Genomic DNA, 12,668 nt, shown 5'->3' on the forward strand with positions numbered 1-12,668 from the left:
ATCGGATTTCACACTATCTGCCTCGGGGCTGTAACTCGCTCTGCCTCTTTCACGCAGCAAACAAGATCCTCTAAAAACCAGTTTCTATTTGCTGAGTGAAACAGGCAAAGCTAGTTGCAGCCTCGGGGCAGCTAGCGTGAAATCGGATGGAAGAGGAGCATGAGAGCGGCATGAGGCTTGTGCTCCTTCTGAGCATTAACTTATCTGAGGGCAGGTTCACACCATTGTGAATACCTGCGGGTGGGTGGGTCAAGCATGATTTCCCTGAGCCCAGTGCCGACTCCCTACCACACAACTCCATTCTGTTTAGGGGAGGGACGGTGGCTCAGTGGTAGAGCATCTGCTTGGGAAGCAGAAGGTCCCAGGTTCAATCCCCGGCATCTCCAAAAAAGGGTCCAGGCAAATAGGTGTGAAAAACCTCAGCTTGAGACCCTGGAGAGCCGCTGCTAGTCTGAGTAGACAAGACTGACTTTGATGGATTGAGGGTCTGATTCAGTATAAGGCAGCTTCATATGTAGGAGGGGCGGTGGCTCAGTGGTAGAGCATCTGCTTGGGAAGCAGAAGGTCTCAGGTTCAATCCCTGGCATCTCCAACTAAAAAGGGTCCAGGCAAATAGGTGTGAAAAACCTCAGCTGGAGACCCTGGAGAGCCGCTGCCAGTCTAAGTAGAAAAGACTGACTTTGATGGACTGAGGGTCTGATTCAGTATAAGGCAGCTTCATATGTAGGAGGGATGGTGGCTCAGTGGTAGAGCATCTGCTTGGGAAGCAGAAGGTCCCAGGTTCAATCCCTGGCATCTCCAAAAAAGGGTCCAGGCAAATAGGTGTGAAAAACCTCAGCTTGAGACCCTGGAGAGCCGCTGCCAGTCTGAGAAGACAATACTGACTTCGATGGACCGAGGGTCTGATTCAGTATAAGGCAGCGTCATATGTTCATATGTTCAAGGCTGGTGGGAAATCTGTCTGAATTTGGATTGCCCCCACTTCTTCTAAAGCAAATTCCTTAGTCTACGGAACAGGAGACATTCTGCCTGATCAAACCGGAGACTAAAATCCTGACAAACTGAAAGCCCCCTTTCTCCTCTTTTCCCAGGAAGACCAGCAAATCCATACAACCCCTGCCACGGCCACTGTTTAGCCTGTAACACAGCTGTTGCAAATCTAAGCAGTCCACTCCTACAAGACAACCTTTGTACAGGTTTGTTCATTCAGAAGCAAGAGCTTCTATAACACTTCCTGCCTGAGTCTCAGAGATAAAGCATGGCTTTTATTTAGTCGCCTACTATTTTACATAAAGTAAAGCAGCAACAAATATCCATTCTGAAGGCAGACGTTTCCCCTCTGTGTCTATTTAAACTCTTATGGATGTATGACAACCCTTCATATGTGAACGTGCTACGAGCAAGTTAAGATCTTCCCACTGGCTCATACTATCAGTTCCTTCTACGAGGATGGCCAGTACATCCTCCATTAACACTGAATATTGTCTGTTCAGTCTTTTTCTGTTGTGGCATGATTTGACAGATTTCCAAAAAGCAACTTCTTTATTAATTTGGAGGCGAGCTTGTAAAACTCAGGCCCATAGCTATGGTAGGGCCCCTCGAGGCCCAGGCCTCCGACTTTCCATCTAGTGTTGTGGCCGTGCTGTCATCTCCAGGAGCCCACCACCATGTGGAGGTGAGTCAAGGGCCAGAGCTTATTTATAGCATCCAAGCCCCTGCGCCTCACTCCTGTGGCAGAGCCCCACACTCCTTTATACTCCTGGCTGAGGCAGCTGGTAGGGCTGGTGTGTGGAAGGGCGAAGGGCAGAGATCTTTGCTGGGAAGGGGTGCTATCAGCACTGCTGCCGCTCCTCCTGCCAATCTCCACTCACCTTGACTGCACTCACTGCGTGTGCTCTTGAACCCCAGTCCCAATGCTTCCCCACTTGCCCTGACTTGTGGAGCTGCTGGCTTCCTTCGCAGTCACACTGATGCTTCAGCTTGGCAGGGCTCACTGGCATGGGACAGATGGCATGGGTCAGGAAGACAAGGCTGGGTTGCTGTTGGAACGTCCTGCGCTCTTTGTGCCCAAAACAGGTGGAGGGGCTGGGAGGAGCAGGGCGACTGGGTGTTTGCGAGGGGGTGCCCCAGGCAGACAAGGCTGGATTGCTGTTGGAACGTCCTGCGCTCTTTGTGCCCAAAACAGATGGAGGGGCTGGGAGGAGCAGGGCGACTGGGTGTTTGCAAGGGGCTGCCCCAGGGAGATAAGGCTGGATTGCTGTTGGAACGTCCTGTGCTCTTTGTGCCCAAAACAGATGGAGGGGCTGGGAGGAGCAGGGCGACTGGGTGTTTGCAAGGGGCTGCCCCAGGGAGATAAGGCTGGATTGCTGTTGGAACGTCCTGTGCTCTTTGTGCCCAAAACAGATGGAGGGGCTGGGAGGAGCAGGGCGACTGGGTGTTTGTGAGGGGCTGCCCCAGGGAGATAAGGCTGGGTTGCTGTTGGAACGTCCTGTGCTCTTTGTGCCCAAAACAGATGGAGGGGCTGGGAGTTGCAGGGTGACTGGGTGTTTGTGAGGGGCTGCCCCAGGCAGACAAGGCTGGGTTGCTGTTGAAACGTCCTGCGCTCTTTGTGCCCAAAACAGATGGAGGGGCTGGGAGTTGCAGGGTGACTGGGTGTTTGCAAGGGGCTGCCCCAGGGAGATAAGGCTGGGTTGCTGTTGGAACGTCCTGTGCTCTTTGTGCCCAAAACAGATGGAGGGGCTGGGAGGAGCAGGGTGACTGGGTATTTGTGAGGGGCTGCCCCAGGGAGATAAGGCTGGGTTGCTGTTGGAACGTCCTGCGCTCTTTGTGCCCAAAACAGATGGAGGGGCTGGGAGTTGCAGGGTGACTGGGTGTTTGCAAGGGGCTGCCCCAGGGAGATAAGGCTGGGTTGCTGTTGGAACGTCCTGTGCTCTTTGTGCCCAAAACAGATGGAGGGGCTGGGAGGAGCAGGGTGACTGGGTGTTTGCGAGGGGGTGCCCCCCAACCCCCCCCCCTGGCGTTGCCCTTGGTAAAACTATTTCAAAGGGCCTTTTTGTCAACTGCTGATATATGATGAAAAACAAATTGTGTGGCTAATGGGTGGCTGGGAGATGAATGTTTAGGGGCAAGCCTTCTCCTGTGAATTTTTTTATTATGGTGATTTTAATGTGTTACTTTAAGAACGCTTTAAATTGTATGCCACCTTGAGCAATTTGGAAAGGCAGGAGTGGCTGACTGCGATGACCTGAGCTGATTTTTTCAGCCAAAAGACCACAGAAAGTTTAGTTATTCCGAAATTCAAAGCACTTACCAAGCATAACTGCATCCACTGCTCCACCCGGGCAAAACTCAATCATGATCTATGGAGGGGAAAAGGTTAAATTTTTACACAGGCAGACAGAAATAATATTTCTTAATCCAGCTCACAGATGGCTACCAGCCCCAAAACATGAGCAAGACAACTGTAAGTTGCATTACCAAGCTATAGTTATTAACAGGGTGATTAATTTCTTCCCTTATGTAATAGTGCAAGAGATTTTGCACAAAATCTTAACCAAACAGAAAGAAGAAGAAGAAGATGAAGAAGATATTGGATTTATATCCCGCCCTCCACTCCGAAGAGTCTCAGAGCGGCTCACAATCTCCTTTACCTTCCTCCCCCACAACAGACACCCTGTGAGGTGGGTGGGGCTGGAGAGGGCTCTCACAGCAGCTGCCCTTTCAAGGACAACCTCTGCCAGAGCTATGGCTGACCCAAGGCCATGCCAGCAGGTGCAAGTGGAGGAGTGGGGAATCAAACCCGGTTCTCCCAGATAAGAGTCCGCTCACTTAACCACTACACCAAACTGGCTCTCACACCAAACTGGCTCTGGAAATCATGGCAGCACTACTGCACATTTTATAGGCTCTGAGTATACAGAACACTTATATATTCTTTCAGCAGTAGGATTTGAGGTTGATCTGGCTGCAACATCTGTCCCCCATCCGTCACCCCTCCCAAAGCTGCTTGCTTGATAGAAGAGGATGACCATCCCAATCAGGAGTGTACCTTTTTTTTTTTTTGGTCAAGCGTATTATCTTTCAGCATACGCTACAACAATCTTGCAAGGTCAGCATGAATATTATCCCCGTTCTGAAGGGCTGAGAAGCAGCAATGTGCCTTAGGTCAACTAAGAGGCAAGATCCAAACCAGTCTGGTTTACGGCTCCTCCTCTTTGCTGCTATATTATGCTAACTGGCATTTGTCTGCCTCCCCCCCCCCCGCCACCTTTTGCAACATGCCTCCCAAGACCACCCATCGAGTAATTGCAAGAAAGCAAAGCCTTGGCTTCAATGCACAGGAAGCCTCCTTGCAGATCTTCACTGCAATCCTGAACAAACACAAAATCAAAACCAGCCCACCCACTCCTCGTACCTGGAGGCCCATCTGGAGCAGCCTAAAGGGTTACACTCCCTACATGTGTTTGTTTACAAGATTTGATTGCAGCTTGAGCGCAGGGCTGCTCCAGATACTCGAACTTGCCAACACGGATGAGATTGTTGTCATAGCTGAGAGCTGACATGGACAGAACAGCCTGAAATCATCATAAAACTAACAACGCTTCTTTTCTGCTTTAAGTTAATTTGATCTTTAGTGCTAAATAACGAGCAGTTGTCATCAGATTTTGTCTTTTAAAATGGAACACATCCAACTTTTTGAAGATATAGCCAAAGTCCGCTATCAGCTTCTTCTTTTTTTTTGCTGCACATCTCTCCTCCATAAAATAGAGAACATTTCCCTGAAGTCCATATGTTATTCCCACAATTTCACAATTGCATTTTAATGATTTGGCTTATCACATATGAAAATATACTACTAGCTTCTAATTGCAGGCGTACTTTACTTTGCAATCAGATCTCTGGTGACAAGTTTCCAAACTAGTTCATCGGAATACACAAATGCACAAATGAAGCTTGCATTACATAAGTACACTCTTCATTTCTACAACTGCCATAAATGCCCCACTCTATCACTCAGATGTCATTGGAATTCCCAGCCCCCAACATTCTGTACTGTTTTGCTTTTTCATAGTCCAAATACATCCAATTTTCAAACTTTTATAGCAACCATAGTGTCTTGGATGCAATCAAATTTAAACTTTCTGGACAGCCTGAAAGTACCTTAATGTGCAGAAGGTGGCGAGTTGGTGAATAGGTATACGATTATGCTACTTTCAAGTTTTCCTAGCAAGGGGAATATGGGGGAAACCAGGCAGGAGAGGAAATTGGCCAACTCAAGCTTCCCAGAGCTTATAGTGCCCTGAAATGAGAGACTAGCTATAAGAGGTAATGTCTGAATTGACCCCCTCCCCAATACTTTTTTTCACATCCTTCTGGCTTGTACATACACAAACACACATACAGACAAGCTACTACGAGGGAAATCACTCCAATGGCATTCCTTACCAATCAGGTTGGGAGTGATTCACTGTTGCCCCCCCACACAAATAGACAGCATCCTTTAAAAGCTGATTATGTCATTGTTTAGGCATCAGTGACCTTTTTGCAGTAATGCTACAAGCTCCAATAGCTGTTAGATACCCATAAGATTATTCCTGTTGTAATAAGTATTCTTGTTATGGCAATAGAGTAGCCACGTCCCACATATTGTTGTTCCTCTTTCCACAATATGTTCCAGCACGTCAACTTGTTGCTAGAACTAGCATCTTTCCACAGCAACATCAGGATACTGTCAGGTCTATGACTATCTTCAATAATAACTCTCCATTTCATCAGGAGTAATGTTTATTGTAAGACAGGACAGTACTGCTGGAAATGCCAGTGGCGAAATTAAGGCGGTTTGCAGGGGGGGTGAATATATATAGAAGCAGTTAGCCGTTACATGCGCACCTAACTTTCTGGCATGAGATAAGTTCAAAACACTAAATTGTTACAAGACAGACATTCTCACACTACAATAGTCATTAGCAAAATACTAACAGATAGTCATGACCTTGACGGTCAGGCAGTGTTAGAGGGCCTAAATACTTTTGTTTTCCCAGTAAGCATAGCAGGTGTTTCACAAGAGAACAGTAAAATGGCAAGGGATCTTGACAGATACCAATCTGTTGGTTTTGGAGGACGTACAGTAGGAGCCAATACAGCATTATCACTGTGCTCATGATCAGTCACTTCACAGCTGTCCATGTACTGAAACCTTAAAACCACAAAACCAGAATTCAATTTACTGTAAGTTACTCGTTACCCTGCAGCCACTTAAGCACCTGCAAGAGAGCCTGCTGGTCTTATTAATATTTCCAATGTGGATCATTAGGGTACATTTCAATTGTCCCACATTTTATTCCTGTACATACCATAGTCCCTGCTTTTGAAAACGATGTATGCAAGAAATGCCTTTTCAATAGCATTTCCCCCCCTAAACCCGGGAATGTCCCTGGATGCAGAGTTTGTTTGCTTGAGAGATAAATGATTTCCTGAGGAAAACTAGACGTAAAACTGAAGAATCTTGGGGTCTGGAAAGGGTCATAGAAGAGAGAAGCAATGTCATCCTTGCGGTCCTGTTTGATTTTCTGAAAATCCACACAACTATTCATGTGGTTGCCTTATTCCATATCGCTTTTGCCATCTAAATAACCATCCAGGCAAATGAACAATAGCCTTTCTAGACCTCAAGGCTTCTTCAGCATATTCTTCTGAAAACTTCACCCATCCATGTACAAAGCCTGCCCCCATCCCATATACTTGGTGCTTCACCCTAGCTATCCTTAAGTCTAACTATTGCTATCTAATACTGTCATGAATGTCTAGTGCTATCCATTCTTTTTAAATGAAGTGCTTGCCAACTGGAGTGCCACTTCTTTTCCTGACAGAGGACTCTGTGCCTTGAACAATTTAATTACAGAAGTTCAACGTTCTTTCTATACATGCTGTCCAGGGAGACTCCCAAGCAACAAGGCTTCAGTCTTTTTCTTGGAGAAAGACCTTTGTGTAGAGGACAACACACACACGCAGGCTCTCAGTACATGGGCAGCCAGTGATGGGTAAAATGGGGCCCAAGCAGGGGCTGGGGTGAGCTTCAGCAACCTGCTGCTTTGCTTCTGTTTACTGCAGGGGTGGGGAACCTTTCTTCTGCCAAGGGCCATTTGGATATTTATAACATCATTCATGGGCCATACAAAATTATCAACTTAAAAAACTGCTCCATCGAAGGAGAATGATTCAGGCTGGCAAAATTAATGCAAATAATTGTTTTTTCTATTTGAAGTCACGTGGGGAGGGTCTAATTCAGCACACGCACCCTGGCCTGCCCCCCTAGGCAAATGCCTAGGTCCAGGCATATTAGACCACATCCCTCATATTAGCATATTAGGTCACACACTCATTAGCATATTAGGCCACACCATCTGGGATTATCAAGTGCAAATTGAACTGGTGGTAGCTGGCTCCCACCCCCCACCCCTGCCAGCCCTCCCTCCCTTCAGCTGCTCTCTGCAGACCTTTAAAGGCGCCCACATATCCCAGCAGCAGTCCTTCACAATATCCCTGAGGGGGGGCCTCACCCCAGCAGTCCCCGAGGGCAAGACCAAGTGATCTCGAGGGCCGTTTACGGCCCTCGGCCTGATGTTCCCCATCCCTGGTTTACTGCTTCAGTACCTGTACAAGCCCACCCATCCTTGCAATCCCCACCCCTCCATTAGTTGTTTATCATTCACAAGATTTAAACTTTCAAACTTATTTCAGTTAGGCAAACGGAGGCAGAACTTGGCCTTTGGTACAGAACACAGCCTTGCCTCAAATATACTTCCTTCTCAACGCTGCTTCTTACATGCTTGCATGCCTATACACACTGAAAACTGGTACTATAGATACCTAAAAATCTTGCTCTCCAATATGCATTCCCACAATTGAAATATTAAAGCAAGCCAGTGGGAACAGGGCAGATTTTGATCTGAATCTGCCATCAAAGCCTTCCTTAGCAGTGGCAGCTCACAACATTTCCAATTTCTTCTCTGAAAATGTGGGGTGCCTTAGATTCCGCCCCCCCCCCCCCATCTCAAGCACTGAAACGATTCAACAAGCATTCAAAAGTGATACAGTTCTTGCATCTTTTTCAAACAGTCTATCTCACATCAGTGGATATTATATGTTGCAGGTCGCATCAGAGAACACTAAGAATGCCCAACTGTATAGAAGCAAAAATATAGTTCAAATATGTGGTGTATTGGTTAAGAGCAGCATAAATTTGTATGCATGAGAAACTTTTAAGTCACTATTGTTAAATACACCTTGTAGTGATAAAAAAGCAGCAATAATGAGCTAGTTTAAAAAAAATATTTTAAGATATTCAAGTATAGATAGCTTTGTATGGTGTTTGAAGTTACAATTAGCTATCCAAGAATGTTAGATGATTTTAAAAACCTATAAATAAAGGAAGCTGAACTGATCAAGAGTTTTTTTAAAAACCTATTTGTTATTAAGTTCAGTCAGCTCTTAATTAAGCAGGAATGCTTTATGCGGAAGGAAACAGTCACAAGAAACACAGCAAACTATATACAATCTGGCAGCGGATAACCACTGCCACCTAGTAGGCAACAGTTACTCCTATTGGTCTCTCCAGGATCCTTCATTTGCATTTCCTGGAAAAATGCTTTGCGTCCTGATTGGCTGGTTTCAAGAGAACAGCCAATTGGAATGTAGGCATCAGGAGGATCCTAGCGAATGGAAGCACGCATCAAGCTCACAATATTCCAACAGCAAGAACTCAGTACATAACACTGTTGTTAGGAGGCAATTTTTAAAACCTATAAATACAGGAAGCTGAATGGAGAGGTTTTTTTTAAAAAAAGCCTATTGTTAGGAGATAATTTTTAAAACCTATAAATACAGGAAGCTGAATGGAGAGGTTTTTTTTTTAAAAAAAGCCTATTGTTAGGAGATAATTTTTAAAACCTATAAATACAGGAAGCTGAATGGAGAGATTTTTCTGGGAAGGGGCTCCTTTCTTGTGACCTACCGATATTTTGATAAGATATTTTTATGGACTCGTGTAATTGTTCTCCTTTATATATGTATTAGTAATTAATGGAATAATTTGTTTTTCAGGTAATCAATGTTAAAAATGCAAATAGTTACATGGTAATAAAGAGAAAATGGAAGCAAAAATTCTCCATTAATATCCTCTGTGTACTATGCCTTTAAGGAAATGTTGAGGTGTACCTGTTTGCAGGAATTAAGATCTGATATAGGAAAAACAAACTCGACAGCCATTGTTTCTTAAGCCCACACCTATATCTTTATCAAGCTTGACCAGCAGAGTCATCTAGAATGGCGTTTCCCAAAGGCAGGGTCGTGACCTGGCACCGGGCCGTGGAGCCCTCAATGCCAGACTGCGGGACCTCCAGTCCTCTGGCTGCCCCTCCCCCTACCTTCTCCCGCATTGCGCCTCCCTCCCCCGGGCCGCGCGTCTCCTTCTCCCACCCTTCCCCACTGCAGGCTGGTCAGTTTCATGCTGTCCAAAGCCCTTCCCCCTGACTGATCACCCGATCCGTGGGAAATCGGCGTTGAGCTCATTCCGTGCTGGGCCAAGCCGGCCGCAGGTCGAACAGACCACAGCTGAAAAGGGCGCATGGCTCCTCCCTCCCGGGCACTTCCTTCCCATCCAGGAAGTGCCAAGGAGGGAGGAGCCATACGCCCTTTTCGGCGGTGGTCTGTTTGACCTGCAGCCTGCTTGGCCCAGCGCGGAATGAGCTCAGTGCTGATTTCCCACGGATTGAGAGATCGGTTGCCCCTCCGCACCTCCCCCCCCCATGGTGTAGCGCCTCTACCTCCTCCTCCCTCCCTCCCCCACCACTGATAAATTTCCAGCTTTGTAAAGCCTCCCCCCCGCCGCTGACCACCTCCTCAGCAAGGAAAATGGAGCTGAGATAATTCAGCGCGGAGGCATACCGCCGGCATTTCGAAGGGACTGCGCCTGGAAAGTAATTGAAAACTGTATCCTGAAGTTCCCAGGCAGAGTTGGAATAATTGGCTATAAGCTAGCATGTTCCTTGCATTCTCCTTACAATGAAAACTTTATGAGTTAAGCAGGCTCCCAAAGCATGACAAACATTTTAAGGTCCTCCTTTCATAGTCACATGATGGCAATGAAACTCTTTGTATGAATGGGGTATCTGGATAACACCGCAATAGTAACAGAGCCTATGTGGTGTGGTGGTTTGGTCTAGGTCTGAGATAGCTGGGTTGAATTTCCCACTTAGACAAGGAGCTCACTGGCAGTGTTATCCTATGCAGAATTATTCCAGTCTAAATCCACTAAAGTCAATTAGCTTAGAATGGAATGACTCTGCATACGATATCATGGTGGGTTATGCTGGGCTAGTTTGTTCTCTCTCAGCCTAGTCTCTCATGCAAGGCTAACATGATGGTGAAGGATATGCCATTAAACATGAGTTCCTTGGATAGGATGAAATGCAAGCGACAGATTAAGTACTGCATGTTTTATTAGAAAGGAAAGGTCTCTCAAACTGGGCAAAAAAGCTCAAAAGCCTTATTTTAGCTGAATTTCAATTGCTTATGTTATCAAAGGTCCACAAATATGGGAGTGACCAAGTGTATTATTCTGGAGTCTATGGTGTATTTTCATCAAAAGAATGAATTTAAAAAACAAACAAACCCAATGCTACCAGCAAACAGACCACACTTATTTAAATCAGCGCCAGGCTGCATCTTGCGTTAAGCTGATTCTGCTGCCATGCTGTTATTCTACAAAAATGGCTACACAATGGGACACACTTATCTGCATCATATTTGTTTTGTGCATACCAGAATAAGCAAAGTGATCAGAGAAGACACAAAGAATGGTGCTGGATAGTCAAATGATGGTTCCAGAATGACAGTCAAAATCAACATACGATAAGAGTGCTGATTGGGTCACACTCAAAGTCCCATAATATCAGGAGTTACTACACTGGTTACATATAGACAATAGGATTTTAAATATTTGGTGGTGGTATTGCGCAATTCATTTTTTGTGTTCTTTGTCTAGCATCAAGCCAGTTTTATGGGCGTAACATTTGTAAGCTGTACTGGGCCTTTAGAAACATGAGAAGTGTGCACATTTTACTGTGTTTGGGCGCTTCTTGAACACTCATCCTCTCTCTTCAGTTCTTAAGACTCCTTTTCATAAACGTTTTTAGGTATCTGAAAGGATGGGTCTTTATCCATGCATGTGTTTACATAACCCTTTAAAAAGGAAGATATGCAAAAATTCCCTTGGGTGGGGATGACCAGCCCGCAAAGAGGCTTGTGATCTAGTCTATTTAATAATTTGGCTTATGAGGAGAAATAGCTACAATTAGAGCAAGGGAGCAAACGGATTGTCCTTACCTGTCCTTACCTCCCCATGAACTTTCATGAGAATATCCATATGTTAGATAAGGGTTAAAACCAGAAGGTCATTCTATTGCTCTCTAGAGTAATAAACCATCTGTATACAGTCTAAAGCAGTAATCCCCAACATTATACAACCAACCAAGAAATATATTTATTGGTTCCCACTTCACTGAGGTATTCCTTCTTCAAAGCAAAGAGCCAGTTGTGGCTTTCTACCACCTCAATGGAACAAGAAGTATGCAAGAAGAGCCCATGAAATCTTTGTGTCCACATGAAGCATCCATTCAAAAACAGCTGCCTCCATCATAGGAGGAGGTTTAGTGCCTCCTAACATTTTGTGGAACCTCCCAATATTTTGTGTTTAGACAGCCCCCCCCCCATGTCAACCATTCTATGATTGGTCCTATTTCTCCCCCATGATAGCCATTTAGTTGTGTGGCATCCACTACTTGTACTCAGAATTCCTCAAGTGCCCACAGGTTCAACAAGGCTTTATTAATCTCACCTCTCATTTATCAGATTTTGGTTAGGAGGTGTGTTGATAGTTCTCTTTACCATGCAAGAAACTGAACCATGCAATCAGAAAGGCCCTCTTCAGCTCAGCAATCAGTACACCTCTTTTTAAATGATATTTTAAGAGACCAAGACGATTTGTTTGAATTAGCATTTTGTTGAGACAGCTTTGCAGCTTCTCGCCAGAGAGTTACAATCCATTCAAACCCTTTAATAGAAAATCTCTACTCCTTTCACCAAAGGGGATTTAAACTCTTCGGCACAGCAATTTAACTGCTGAGAAAGCAAAGATTAGTGTTGCAAACTTGGCACCACCCTTCCTGTGTTAAGAATTCATGACCTTTGGTCCCTCCTCTTTCAAACTGGCAACTCATTCAACTATTAATCCTACAGGGGGGAAGAAACATTGAAAAGTAGGGTGTGTGCATGTGTCTATTAGTGTGTATCAGTGCAATCCTAAACTAAGTTACACCCTTCTAAATCTACTGAAATCAATGGGCTTACACAGACATAACTCTGCTTAGGGATTGCAAGGTATGAGTCTGAGAGACTGCATACTGTTGGGTGTGTTCATCTACTACTCTGAAACTATCCGAGAAATTACAGCTAAGTCCTCTTTGTAAGCGATCCCAACACTGCCTCTTTCCCCAGCACACAAAATTTCTACATGAAAATATGAAGCAGCTCAGTGCAAGAAACTTTACAAAGTTTATCTGTGTCACAGGCAAAATACTTTCTCCTCTGTTTGGGCAGATAACCAATGT

The 12,668-nt window shown here is 45.3% G+C and overlaps 1 protein-coding gene across 1 annotated transcript in view; it reads right to left on the reverse strand.

The window, feature by feature from the left end:
* Positions 1 to 12,668, reverse strand: part of STK10 (serine/threonine kinase 10) — a 108,391-nt gene that overhangs the window by 45,958 nt on the left and 49,765 nt on the right. Inside the window, exon 3 of the mRNA XM_060240587.1 lies at positions 3,311 to 3,359. Coding sequence (XP_060096570.1) covers positions 3,311 to 3,359 — 49 coding nt within the window. The remainder of the gene's footprint in view (positions 1 to 3,310; positions 3,360 to 12,668) is intronic.

Source organism: Heteronotia binoei, chromosome 5 (assembly GCF_032191835.1).
Source record: "Heteronotia binoei isolate CCM8104 ecotype False Entrance Well chromosome 5, APGP_CSIRO_Hbin_v1, whole genome shotgun sequence".
NCBI classification, from domain to species: Eukaryota; Metazoa; Chordata; class Lepidosauria; order Squamata; family Gekkonidae; genus Heteronotia; species Heteronotia binoei.